The 14,280-nt window shown below is 41.9% G+C and overlaps 1 protein-coding gene and 1 pseudogene across 1 annotated transcript in view; one reads left to right on the forward strand and one right to left on the reverse strand.

Annotated features, from left to right (window-relative positions):
- The window catches only part of LOC135218988 (E3 ubiquitin-protein ligase TRIM33-like), a gene marked incomplete at its 3' end in the record, with an annotated part of 43,555 nt that extends 36,133 nt beyond the window's left edge, over positions 1–7,422 (forward strand). The window contains 1 exon segment of the mRNA XM_064255428.1: positions 7,206–7,422. Within this exon segment, the coding sequence (XP_064111498.1) occupies positions 7,206–7,422 (217 nt within the window).
- The window catches only part of LOC135217020 (E3 ubiquitin-protein ligase TRIM33-like), a 361,157-nt pseudogene that overhangs the window by 245,112 nt on the left and 101,765 nt on the right, over positions 1–14,280 (reverse strand).

Consider the following 14,280-nt stretch of genomic DNA (forward strand, 5'->3'; position numbering starts at 1 on the left):
TTTAAAAACTTCCGACACACGCAGTGGTCGGCCAGGTGGTTAGTACCCATTCCCGCCGCTGGGAGGCGGGTATCAGGAACCATTCCCATTTTCTATTCATAATTTTTCTGTCGCTGGTGCTGAAAACACCTGTTTTCAGTACCTCCGTCTTAGGATTTTGGAAACTTCATTGCCGCTAAGTATCCTAATTGTCTTTTGATTTATTTACTTGGATTTGTGGGATTTGTGGCTAGGCATACGCTATCTTAAATTGATTTGAATTTGATTCATTTTTGCATAAAATATCTGAATCTAGTTAGGCTAGTTTCAGACGGGGTTGTCTGCAAAGATAGGGTGTGGCTACCGAAAGCTTCGGTAGATCCGCACTTGGTATGTACGAGGGGTATGGGTCTTGCTTCTTTGTTGAGATTTGTCATGTAAGGAGTGTGAGACTTTGTCTATTCCGTAAGGAAGACGTATGATTCGTATGTACGCAATTAATCAGTAAACATGTCTAATTCCGTAAGGAAGACGTATGATTCGTATGTACGCAATATCAGTAAGTCTCATAACAAAAGTCAGGGTAGTGAACCTGCTAACCTTCCATGTAGACTTTATTTTGCCTAACCCTGTAGTATGGCCTACGGGCTGGATGAATATGTCTACGAGAGGTGCTCGCTCTCTCCTTCATTGCTGTGAAGTGCTACTTCTGTAATTGTTACTCCTAACCCTGCAGTGTTGTCTTCGGGCCCTAAGCAGTGTCTGTAGAGGAATTACCCTTTCTCTGATACTCTTTCGATTCGTATCTTAGAATCGAAAGTGCTTGCTTTAGAGAGTAAAAGTGAAGTGCAGAAGTGCAGTGATACCCCTTGTGTAGTGGAGGGTGCGTCAGATCGGCCTCGTTTCGCCTCTAGGCCGGGACCTCTGCTTGACTCCCAGGACCCGGGGAGGGAGCATGTCGAAAGCCTAAGGAGGGTTACAAGGAACCCCCACCGATCTGGCGGTGCCTTCTCGGCAGTTTCTGATGAAAATCCCCGCAGACTGCCAAAGTTGCGTGCACGTGCACGAATCCTGAAAGATTGCTTCTCGTCCTCCGAAGCGTCCTCCCCATGCAGGGGTTGGAGCTTTCGGAAGGACTCGCGCCCTCTAAATAGAAGCTTTATAGAAGAGGACGCTTCACGTCCTCTCTCTCTCTCTCGTTATGCGTTTCAGTGAGAAGTAAGAAGGCGAACGTCGCCTGAACTCGTGTCCGTCTTTCCACCGAGAAATACGTTAAAAGAAGTCATAGTAGCAGGAAGCTTTTGAGAGCGGACGACCCGGGACGCTCGGATGGACTCCAGGCGCGCGCGGTGCACGCCAAGTGCGCGCCAGTGGACGCCGAGCGCGCTCCAGTGGACGCCGAGCGCGTTCCAGTGGACGCCGGCGCGCGCCAGTGGACGCCGAGCGTGCACCAGCGCACGCCAGGTGTGTCGCCTGGCTGAACGTTTCTGTTGAACTCTTCAAGCTCTTGTTTCAGATATGGGCCTAAAGAATGTTTACCTCTACCTCCGGTGATACCTTCTACCTCACCTGCAAAGAACGTGAAGTAGGCAGTGCTTCGGAGGAAGTTTAAAGTGAACAGACAACTTCTTCTTCGAAACCCACCAAGACATCGGGTTTCGTGAATTCAAGAGGTCTCTGTCAATTAATATTGCTTTTCGCATAGGTGGATGGAGTTAAGGAAAGCTCAAGGGAAGATCTCGTTTGCTCTACCGCAACCTTTGCCATTCGGCCAATAAATTTAAGTTGCCACTACCGCAGTCAAAGACTTTGCGATAAGGCAGTTACGGGTTATGTAAGGCTCGATGTCCTGCACGTCAGGACTCTCGGGCAACGTTCAGTGGGATTCTTGCAAAGGCACTCATCAAAAGGACGCTCTTCAGGAAAGCGCAAGACAGGACTTCCTTTGCCATACTGCCAATAAATTTTAAGCTTTAGCAGGCATTAGTTGTGATACGGGAGAGGAAGCTGGTTGGAGAGTTTCTTCCTCTTCCCAGGATAATTTTGCAAGCTTTTTAGCCCATCTGAAAGGGTTTTTCAGATGATAGATTTTGTTAGTTTCTAGTCGGGACTACGCTGCCGAATTGAACATCGTCGTTCTACCTGCCGTAAGCCCAGTCTCTTAACAGGATTCTTGCCCCTTCCTCGTTTGAGACGGGAATCGAAAAAATTAAATGCTTGACTCCCTGGATTACGTTTTTGTCAATTCAGTGACTTTCCCCCATTGACAATATACTTTCGTTTTGTCAAGTAAGTGGGTATCCCCTCATTGACAAAATATCTCTTTGTCCGTAAATGGGTTAGTTCTCATTGACAAACATCTCATTAACTTGATATTGCGTAAGCGAATAAGCTCTTATTGACAAGATTCGGAAGAGCTCTCATTCGTCATTCGCAGACACGTACAAGAAATAGACTTGTAGACTACGTCAATGAACGCTTATGTCCAGTAACATAAGAAGCTTGAGCTGACTGCTTCGATTCTCTTAAGTTTTGTTCATGAAACTTGCCTGTCAGATATGTATGTAGCTGTATTTCCGAATTCAGCTATATATATGTCTGCCAGGTAAGTATGAACAAACTTTATTGTGATATAATTTCATATTTTGCCTTGCGTTATTTTACTTCTGATTGGTTCAAGTCATATACGCTTGCTGTAGTTACCTCTTCGGATGGCAACCGAGAGGTCTATTGTCTATTTTAAGGACATTTAATCGTTACTCCCTGCAGCCTTCCAGGAGTTTCCGATTGTATGGTAGTGTTTTGACGACACAAACGCATCTATATATTTAGCGTTTTCTGTTTCGCTTAAATATACCAGCTTGAGAGTCTTTCGGCTCAAAAATAACGGACCTATTTCTTCGTAGAATAGGGTAGCTGGCAACCCAGACATAAAGTTAAGAGACGACGTTCGTAAGTGCTGGCTGCTGCTGTCACGCTGTGTCTGTCTTCCAGTCCAACCGAGCCAGTAACAGATCGGGCGCTGTCATGCACCGTAGGTTACGTCTCTCTCTCCTGCGGGATTGACTGACTAACTGTATCTCTGTGCTGGCGGTTACGTCTCTCCTGCGGGATTGACTGACTAACTGTAACTCTGCCCTACAATCACGGACTTTAGCCTAAGATTGAGGGGATTTCTTACGTGAATGAATAAACGTTGCATTCGTTTTGCCGTTACTATGTTCAACAGAGATCTCTTAATCCTTTCGGTGCTCGTTACCGCACGGTATAGAACTACGAGTCTACCGCAACATTGCACTTTTATATGCTCTCCTGCTTAGGCAAAGCGCAGCCTTATTAGGGAAGTAAGCATACTCGGGGAGGGAATGGATGAGCTTGCTGGGGACCATTTCCTTCCTGAAGAAGTTTGTTTCCCCGAATAGACTGCAATTCAGACCACAGTTTTTTCCTACCGGGAAACTGAAATATTATTCAAGATCTAGGAATGATTCTGAACATCTCTCAGTGCGTTTATCACCTGAGGTGATGAGAAAGAAGGTGCCGGACATCTGGATAAGGTTTCAGATGTCCTGGATCTTAATCTGAAAGAAGTAAAAGCGATTCGGTAGTCCCTCCAGTCCTCGTAACGAGTTTTGGGAACCAGTGGTCCAGATCAACTCTGATATTCCACAGCTCTCTCATATCTTAAGAAGTATCTTCTCTCGGTCCCTGTTCGAGTTTACGAGAAAGCCTATTATAACAACAGGCGTAGAATGTAACGATCCTCTAGAGGTTCGTTACCGGATTGCGAAAGTCCGTACGAATCGTCTCGATCGACGGCAGCAACTATTGACTTCTGAGTGGAATCTTTCTTTAGAAGTAAGTTGAGAGTTGTGGAGACTTTAGGGACGCCCTTTCATTCTTCTCTTCGATATGTTGAGGACGAAGAGGCTTCTTCTTCTCTGCTCCCTTATTCTCGATCCGGGATCGGTACCATTAAACGCCATCCTATGATATTGAACGGGGATGGATATTTAGTCTCTTTTCCCCTTTTTTCAATCGCTTAGGAAATGTAATAAGAGGATTTATGACGTCACAGGGAGCGACAATGACGCTGATCGCCCCATGTTGGCCTTCAGGATCCTGGATTCACAGAGGTCACATACTTCCTAGTTCACTTTCCAAGGACCTTTTCCGAGAGAGTCGGTCTACTCTAACTCGAAAGGTACCTATAACCTCTCCGCTCTGAGTCTTGACTACGTTTCAGGCTATCGAGATGTTGACAGGAATAAGATTACCGTCTTCCATTTCCGTCTGAAGAATGGGATAAGCTGGCAGTCACAACTATTAAAGAATACGCAAATATGTTGTTGACGGCCTTTGGGCTCAGAGATTTGCGTCTGTCAAACAACAAAGCCCTTCACTATCTTTGAGTTCTGTGGAATCTCGAACCTCGCTCACCATCTACTTTTTGTCTCACCTGTTTTCTCGGAGTCAGACACTCGTGCGAGATCAGGCGACATATAGTAGCCCTGAGTTTCTTGTTGACGAAGTCGGTTGCGTTTATACACCCCCGATGATCGTGTAACATGAGACCAGGTTGGACTGTCAGGCATTCTTCCTTCGGGACTGAATCGCCTTTTTGCTCCTCGCTCCTTTCTCCTGGCACCAGAAGCTCGAGTCAGGAGTTGATTCGCTGACGACGTTGGGTTGCGTTGATACACCCCCAAGGTTTGCTTAGATTGAATCGCCCAGGCAGTCCAGACACTCATCCTTCAGCGAAGAATAGTGCCTTATGGTCTTCAGGGTACAGCCTTGCTGTCCTTGATTCGTCTGACTGGCGTCAACTGGTCGGTCACCTGACTTTAGTACAGACGGACTGACTGTGCATGTCTAGATCGAAGCTTTCAATATGGAACTTAGACGTAGTCTGAAGTTCTTGATGTCAAAGCATTCGAACCTCTCCTACCTGTTAACTTCTTGCATGTGATCAGGAAGGCCTTCTTCTAACCACCCTAGATACGACAAAGAGGGTTAGTGAGATTTTAAGCCATCGTCACAAGTTTTGGCTTTAGAAAACACAAGGCGGTGTGCTCTCTAACCCTTCCGTTGTGGCCTAAGAATGGTAACCCGTTTTGTCCTTGGGTCCAGGCCGAGCTTGGAACCAAGGATGGCACAAGTTAGTGGGCAGGAGCCAGAGAGAGTCCTGTGCCCTGTCGGGTCTCTCAAGTTTTATCTACATAAAACTCAAGAAAGTCGAAGTCAATCGGGCAATCTGCAGTGTTCCGAAAAAGACCAGACTTGCCCATATCGAAGAACAGCCTGGCTTTAGTGTTAAGGAGTTCTTTCAAAAATGCTCCTTCATTGTGTTTTGCACAAAGATTTGAAATCTTTTATCTGAATGCTCACGAGGTGAGGGCGCGGCCTCGGAAGCATTTCAACAGAGCATGGCACTCAGCAACATCCTGAGTACCATGTTTTAGCGAAGCAACTCTGTGTTCACTTCACACTCCCTGCGAGATGTGAAGATGGCATATGAGATCTGCTGCTCGCTAGGGCCATACGTGTCTGCAGACACAATCTTGGGGGCAAGAAGTACCACTCATCCTATCCTGTAGAAAATGGTTAGGAAGAGCTCTTAATTTAGTTGTTGAGTCGCCGACAACGGCGACTTCTTAACTCTTAGCTTAGTTAACACACCTTAACTTTGGCTAGGTTGGTCAGGTGGTGATATATATATATATATATATATATTTATTTTCTTCTTAGCCCTCATGGTATGGTCAATATGGTCTAGTCACGTCGTGGTCTCGCCCCTGTTGACAGATCATCTGGAGTGCACCAGCTATATAGGTCTCTACCTCGCTGGCAACTCTAGTAGCACAAGCAGACTTACGTGGCAGTAACCACGAAGCCAGCTATGCTAACAGGTGGAACCAAGATGTAAATCATCTGCATGCATTTGTTTCCCAAAATCCTTCTATTCTGTCCCTTCCCACCTCCAAAGGTGGGATTCAGCTATATATATATCTGACAGGTAAGTTTCATGAACAAAATGATATTGTTATGATACAATAAAGTTTGTTCATACTTACCTGGCAGATATATATAATCAAGTACCCACCCACCTCCCCTCAGGGGACAGTGGAAATAAAAATTATGAATAGAAAATGGGAATGGTTCCTGATACCCGCCTCCCAGCGGCGGGAATGGGTACTAACCACCTGGCCGACCACTGCGTGTGTCGGAAGTTTTTAAAATTCTGTCGGACTTCAGAAAATACAGCTATATATATATCTGCCAGGTAAGTATGAACAAACTTTATTGTATCATAACAATATCATTTTCAAGATGGTAAATTTAATTACCAATTTTTTAAAACAGATTTCAAAACATCTATATATTTCTAGTTAGTCTGTGGTCAGTTACCCAATGTTTTCCGTTTCTTTAAAGATGCTGTACTAGCTTGCATAATTAAATAAGTTATGGTTTTTATATGCATAGTAAATTAAACTCTTCCTGAAGTGTTTGCAGAATATTGGTACTAAAAATAATTAGCAAGTCCTTTAGGGTTTAAGGATGAATTACTATTTTTTCTCATCCATCTTTCTGTGTAATTCTGCCTTACAAAGTAAAACTTATCCTACGTCTCTAACCATATCCTTCAATCAAATATTCTCTTCTCTCTCTTCTCTCGTCTCTCTCTCTCTCTCTCTCTCTCTCTCTCTCTCTCTCTCTCTCTCTCTCTCTCTCTCTCTCTCTCTCTCAAGTATCTTTCTAATCTTTAGGTTGAAAGGATTATTGAATCTGTTGTGGTTGGAGCTTAATTTTAGGATGATGGCTTTTATTTGTCATAAGTTCCCATTTGGTTAGTATTCAGAATTGCATTTGAGTTGAAACATTTTTCCAGTCAAAATATTTTGATATGGATCAAACTGTATTTTGTTGCAACTATATTTTGCTGAAAATGTATTGATTGGATTGGGCTAGTTTCCTGCAAGGTAAATTGAAAGTAGTTATTGTGAGTAGGATTACAATATAGTATACTATAAATGTAAGTATGGTTGTTGAAATGGGAGCTTGCAGTTAATCATTTTCAAGCTTTTGTCAAGAGTTTATTTTCTTATGTACATTATAGTAGCAATATAAGGAATACCTGTAAAATATATGCTAAGGATATGATTGTCTTCAATTGAACTTTTCATTATATTTTCTTATAATGTAACCTTCTTTATTTTCACATATAGGACTCCAGCTCAAGGGATGACAAGGTTAAAAGTGGAAATTTTGCACCATCAGTCTCTGTTGCCTTGGCTGCTCTGGCATCACCTACCTTGTTGCCAGATTTAACGAATGAGAAGTTGAAAGTTGACTTGAAAAATAGAGATGATCAATCTAATTCCAATCAAGCCGACAGTTCCTCTAGCCCATCTGCAGAAGATAGACTGAGAATAACTGAAAATGGTAAGTTTCAGAATTTCTCCCCTCCCCTATTTCACATTTATTATATTTAAGAAAATAAAAGAACTAAAGAAAAGTAGAATTATTTTCTTAAAATACAGAAAGTGTGAGAACCACTGAAAGAGCTGAAAGTTTATTTCCATATACGTAAGTAACTTAACAAGTAATTACTGCATAGCTAATGTTTCAACTCGTGCAGCAGCCTATTTTTACAAATTCACAGTGAAAATTCTATTGCTTTTGTGTAGGTGACAGCTGCCTTGACTCAGCCTAAGTGGTTGAGTTCTTAGTCTTGTAAGTGCTGAGTTCTTAGCCTAGCCTAACTAGTTCAAAGCTATCTTGACCTAGCCTAATTGGTAGAGTTCTTAGCCTAGCCCAACTAGTTCAAAGCTACCTTGACCTAGCCTAAGTGGTTGAATTCATAACTTGGCCTACCCTAGCAAGTATAGCCTCCTTTATTATCTTCTTGCCTAGCCTAGGTCATTGAGTCCTTAGCCTAGCCTGGCTAGTTCAAATCTGCCTTAACCATCTTCCAAACCTAAGTAGTTGAGTTCTTAACCTTGCAAGGGGTTGGGTTCATGGCCTAGCGTAGCATAGTCTCATTAGTTCAAACCTTCCTTTCCATCTTAGCTTAGCTTCAGTGGTCGAATTCTTGTGTAGCAAGTTTAAGTGGATAAGCTCTTAGGCTAGCCTACAATAACTTACAATGAGTGTGCTAGTTGAACCTTCCCTTGTCTCCTTGTCTATTAATCCTAGCCTCGGTGGTTGGGTTCTAGGCCTACCCTAGATTGGGCAAACATATCTCTCCATATACTGCTAGCCTAAGTATTGGAGTTCTCAGCCTAGCCCAGCTAGTTTGAGGTTATGTATTTTTGGGCATACTAATCTTCAAATTCCCAGATGTTCTGTTTCTTGATTTGGCAAGATTTTCCCATTTTTCAAGAGGTTGACATTGGGTTGGGTTAGGTTCAATTCCTAGACTAACCTTCCTTTTCATCTGAGTAATGAGATTAGTAATGTAACTCGTATTCTGGTGTTCTTATCTTTGAAGTAGGTAGGGTCCATCTTAGCTCTGTTTATGTTGCTCAGGAACACTGCCATGGTAGTTCCTTAGGCCAGAAGGGGGTGATGTGTGTTCTATCATTAAAGGGCAAGGGCAACTCCTCTGATGAGTAACATACTGATTGTGTCTGTTATAAGGGACCACCTCATAAGAATTCTCTATTGTTAAAGATGCATGTTTCCTGGGCAGCTCAAGGACTTCCCCCAGGTCTACAGTGCAATTACTTTGTTATGCAAAAGTTTTCAGTAGGAGATTTTGATCATATCCGTGCTGAGTATTTTGTTTTTAGGACATCCCCTTGGGGTATCCTATTGTCTTCTCAGTTTACTTGGAAAACTTTGTTAGACCTTTTCTCTGGGACGAAGCTAGAGGTCTTCTATTCATGGTCCCAGAATTGTTCATTGGAGAAGACTCCTTTCTGCCGCCAGCTCCACTCATGTAACAGTCAAGATGCACCAGTATGTGGTTGACACATCTGTGGAGCTCATGGTCAGATACATTCCAGACAGGAGGAATGTGGTGGCCGACAATCTAGTCGTTGGAGTAGAGTCCTATGAATGGAGTGGTCTCTGCATCAGGATGTAGTGGACAAACTGTGTTTTGTTAGGGGAAGACCCATGTTAGACCTCTTTGCCACTTACTTCAACAGAAAGCTGGAGGTCTACTTCTTGGTCGTCTAGGATTCAGCATCCTTGACACAATCTCCAGGTGTATGCCTTCCCTCAGTTCTGCCACATCCATCAGGTCCTGGACAGAGTAATGAGTCCCAGGAATTTCAGGATGTCCTTGGTGGTGTCTCTGTGTCCACAGGCAGAGTGGTTCCCAGAACTTCTGTATTTTCTGTCAGCAGTTCAGAGAGAATTCCTCCATGGAACCTCTTTTGCCAGCCTCATGTGGAAAGGTTCCACCATTTGGTAAAGTCTTTGTTGCTTCACGACCGGAGACTGTTGCGTATCTCCTGAGAGCAAGAAGCTTATGTTGCAAAATAGCTATTTCAGGTCTTCATCAGCATTTACGAGGGGAAGTGGGCTGTCTACTGTGGTAGGGGTCGTCAACAGTGTTTCTCTCCACTTTGAATTTCAGTGAGCTGAAAGTAGATTTTCTATTCTTTCACAGAAAAGAGAAGCTCTTGCTGTCTCAGCTTTCAGGGACTACAGGGCCACATTTGGGTTGATCCTGCACCTGAAAGGCTCAAACATATCTTCATCCTGGGAAATCTCTATGTTGTTCAGGAGTTTTGAACAGTTGTTCAACAAGAAAGCTCCATTGAAACCATTACGTCAATCGTCAGTCAGGAATCCGACTCTAAAGACAGTTTTCCTGTTAACCTTAGCTTCCTAACAGAGAGCATTCCTGTAGGGGGTTAGTGCCATCAATGCACCTCATGCGGTGCACTGTAGGTATTACTTACAGTTCTTTGCAGCGTGCCTTCGGCCCTTAGCTGCAACCACTTTCGTTCCTTTTACTGTACCTCCTTTCATATCCTTTTTCTTCATCTTACTTTCCACCCTCTCCTAACACTTGATTCATAGCACAACTACGAGGTTTTCCTCCTATTACACCTTTCAAACCTTTTACCATCAATTTCCATTTCAGTGCTGAATGACCTCATAGGTCCCAGTACTTGGCCTTTGGCCTAAAATCTATATTCAACACAAATCAAAGAGAGCGTGTGAGCTTCATACCCTGGGTTCTGACAGTTAAAACATCTGAGGTTAGAGGTCTGTGGCTTTCGAATTTGTCCCGAAATTCTTAGGTAAGACTCCAAATCCCTTGGTTCATGATGGCAGATTTGTCTCATTTTCATTTTTCTCCTGATTGAATTGGTGGACAGAGATCTACAGGAGTTTTTGCTTTGTCCTGTTAGAGCTCTGCACTGCTATCTAAAGGATGCTTCACCTAAGGCCTAGGTGTCATAGATTTTGTGTTAGCACTGGCTGGTCCAGAATGGAAGTTTCCAAGAGCTTTTCATTTTGGCTGCATGAGGTGATTAAACTGGCATACTCCGCACTGGATAGTTTTGTCACAGACTCTGTGCAGCTAGAGCATATGATATCAGAGCAATGAGTTCCTCGCTTTTAGAAGAACTTGTCTGTTCATATGGTTTTTAAAGCTGGTTCCTGGCTTCAGCAGACCATGTTCATTTCTTTTCCTGAAGGGCATTGCCCACAGGTCCTTGGACACTTTTTACCTTGGGTCCAGTGGTGGCTTCCCAACAAGTTTGTAGCTCGTCCAGTGCTCCCAGTAGGACAGTTTGTATTACACCTAAGATGATTGTGAATGAGAGAGATGGCTGGTCTCCTCCTTGCTCTTTTTTTTCTACAGGCAGGTTGAAGCATAAGACATGACATGAGCTGGAACTAGGCTGATACAGGTAAGTGTGGTAGCCATACTGGTTGCAGTTATTAGATTTGTTCCTATACAATAAACAAATCTGCTTCTCAGTAGCACTTACTCCTCTCTGGCAAGGGGAGGGAGGAGTGGTAACAAATTCCTGTGGCCTATTTGGTTTGTTGTCCCTATTCATTCTGCTCAGTGACCACAGTCTTTCACCTTTGCCTTCAGTTCAAGATTAACCTTCTTGGCTCCCATTAAGCAGCAGTTGGCTGAGATTATATATGATCATTAAGGTTCTAAGGGAAGGCTATATCATTCTGTTGAGAGACCCTTCCCCCATTAGTCACCCTTCCCATTACATTGTCAGCTTACTTGAAAGGCTTTGAGAGACATTCTTCCCTTTTGGAGGAGGTTTCCTCCCTCATTCAAAACAAGTTTATGTGATGCCAAAAGCTTTTGGGGGCTGGAGAACATTTCTAGATATAAGCGCCTCGATTGTTTTGACTGGAAGATGGAATTCAAGATGGAGACGAATCATTCAGTCCTTTCATCCTTTCATTGGAGAGGCAACAGGATGATAACTTTGGATATGCCAGATGCATGCAGTTAACCCTCTTACGCCGATTGGACGTATTAAACGTCGAGTCAAAATGTCTCCCGTATGCCGATTGGACGTATCATACGTCGGCTCAAAAAAGTTTTTTTAAAAATTCGCGGAAAAATACTTATAGGCCTATCAGCCGAAAACTTTTGTATCACGCGCCTTGGGGGATGCTGGGAGTTCACGGATCAAGGCGTTGTTTTGTTTACAATCGCTACGCAGGCGCGCAAACGCGAATTTCTTTCTTATCGCACTAAAAAGTATCAGTGACACATCTCGGAAATTATTTCGTCAATTTGACATAATTATTGCACCATTTTAAATTATCCTTTACATGAAGTATTATATATGAAAATGTGCGCAATTTCATGCACAATACAACTAAAAAATAGCTTTTATCAGTTTTGAAATATTTTCATATAAATAACGATAAGTGCAAAAATTTCAACCTTCGGTCAACTTTGACTCTACAGAAATGGTCGAGAAACGCAATTGTAAGCTAAAACTCTTACATTATAGTAATATTCAATCATTTGCCTTCATTTTGCAACAAATTGGATGTCTCTAGCACAATATTTCGATTTATGGTGAATTTATGAAAAAACTTTTTCCTTACGTTCGTGCGATAACTCTTCCGATAAATTTTTTCGTGCGATTGTCCTAATGTTTGCACCCTTTTAAATTTGCCGTTACATAAAGTTTTATATATGGAAATGTGCGCAATTTCATGCACAATACAACAAAAAACAACCCATGGTTGTAGCTTTTATCAGTTTTGAAATATTTTCATATAAATAACGTTAAGTGCAAAAATTTCAACTTTTGGTCAACTTTGACTCTACCGAAATGGTCGAAAAACGCAATTGTAAGCTAAAACTCTTATATTCTAGTAATATTCAATCATTTACCTTCATTTTGCAACAACTTGGAAGTCTCTAGCACAATATTTCGATTTATGGTGAATTTATGAAAAAAAAACATTACGTTCGCGCGTAACTTCCGAAAAAATCAGAATTTTTTTGTGCGATTGTCGAAATGTTTGCACCATTTAAAATTAGCTGTTACATAAAGTTTTATATATGAAAATGTGCGTAATTTCATGTAGAATACAACTAAAAATGATTGAAGGTTGTAGCTTTTCTCTTTTTTCGAAATATTTGCATATAAATCACGATAAATAGAAAAAAAACCACGTTCGGTCAAATTTGACTCTACCGAAATAGTTGAAAAACGCAATTGTAAGCTAAAACTCTTACGGCCTAGTAATATTCTGTCATTTTTCTTCATTTTGAAACAAATTTGAAGTCTCTAAAACAATATTGTGATTTATGGTGAATTTTTGAAAAAATATATTTACCTTCACTCCGCGCGCCGATTCGCGGCCGCAAGTCTCCGAAATACGTACATGGCATTATCCTAATATTTGCTCCTTTTCATATTAGCCTTTTTATAGAGTTTCATATATCAAAATGTGCGCAAATTCATGAAGAATACAATAAAAAATAATTGAAGGTTGTAGCTTTTTCCATCTTCGAAATATGTCCATATAAAAAAATATATATATTAAAATTTCGACATTCGGTCAAATTTAACTCGTCCGAAATGGTCGAAATCTGCAATTCTAATCTAAAACTCTTACAGTATCGTAATATTCAATCATTTTTCTTAATTTTGAAACAAATTGGAAGTCTCTAGAACATTATTTAGAATTACGGTGAATTTTTGAAAATAACATTTTTTTACGTCCGCTCGTTACGAATTCGTACATCATTTTGTGATAATATTTTTCCGGTGTTGCTTTTATTGTTTTACAATGTATTATATATCAAAATGATCGCAATTTAGTGTACAATACAACGCAAAAAAAAAAAATAACTGGTTAGCTTTGACCGTTTTCTGCACAGCGTGATTTGAATACAATTATGTATGAATTTTTTTTTTTCGCTACCATATATCGCATTATTTACATATGATAATGATATTATTTTTCATTTCTGATGGTTGCATTCTAAACTTCAGGCAATGACAAAAAAAGGAGCCAAAAATGAACTCTTAATCTTCAAAAGTACGCGCGCTGTAATTTTTTGAAAAAATTATTTTTTCCACTTCCGCGCTCACTCCAAACCGGGCCCGGCATACGGGAGACGTTTTGATTTTTAGGGCTCCGGCGTAAGAGGGTTAATCGCCACTATGCACGGTCTTGCAGTTCACAGTCTCAATTCATGGCTCACCTATTCGCGGATTTCTCTATAGAACATATATAGACATTATTCACTAAAATTTACCTTTGTTGCCAACTGTACTTCCACATCCCATCCATCTAGACTCGGGAAGTATCCAAGGTTCGTCTTTCAGGACAAAGTATGTCAGTTTCGGGCCCTTTGTTTCGGCCTTTTTATAGCCCCTCGGATGTTCATTCAAGTCTTCACTCCTCTCGCAAAATGGAAGCAGGTCCTTCCCACCGAATAGACCCTGGATCCCCTGGTCTGTCTGGATCTTTGGAAACTACAGGGCATGCCAATATTAGACCTGTTTGCCACCTCAGGAACCATCTCTTCCATCTCATTTACTCTTCAGCACAGATCCTGTTGCATGGGTAAGGGGTCCCATGCTGCAAAACTGGTCCAATCTGGATCCTTATGCCTTTCCACCCTTTGACATGGTCAAACCTAATAATGTCCTCTGAAGGAGTGGTTACTGGAACCTCTACGGCTATTGGTGGATTTTCCAAGACTTCCCCAAAAACCACTTTCTATGACGTTCCCCAAAAACCACATTTAGGACTCAAACAGCCCCACTTCATGAGACTCCGCCTATGTTTGTCCACTCTTGCTCTGACAGGCTTCAGACTGTCTGCAAG

This window comes from Macrobrachium nipponense, chromosome 19 (assembly GCF_015104395.2).
Source record: "Macrobrachium nipponense isolate FS-2020 chromosome 19, ASM1510439v2, whole genome shotgun sequence".
Classification (NCBI taxonomy): Eukaryota; Metazoa; Arthropoda; class Malacostraca; order Decapoda; family Palaemonidae; genus Macrobrachium; species Macrobrachium nipponense.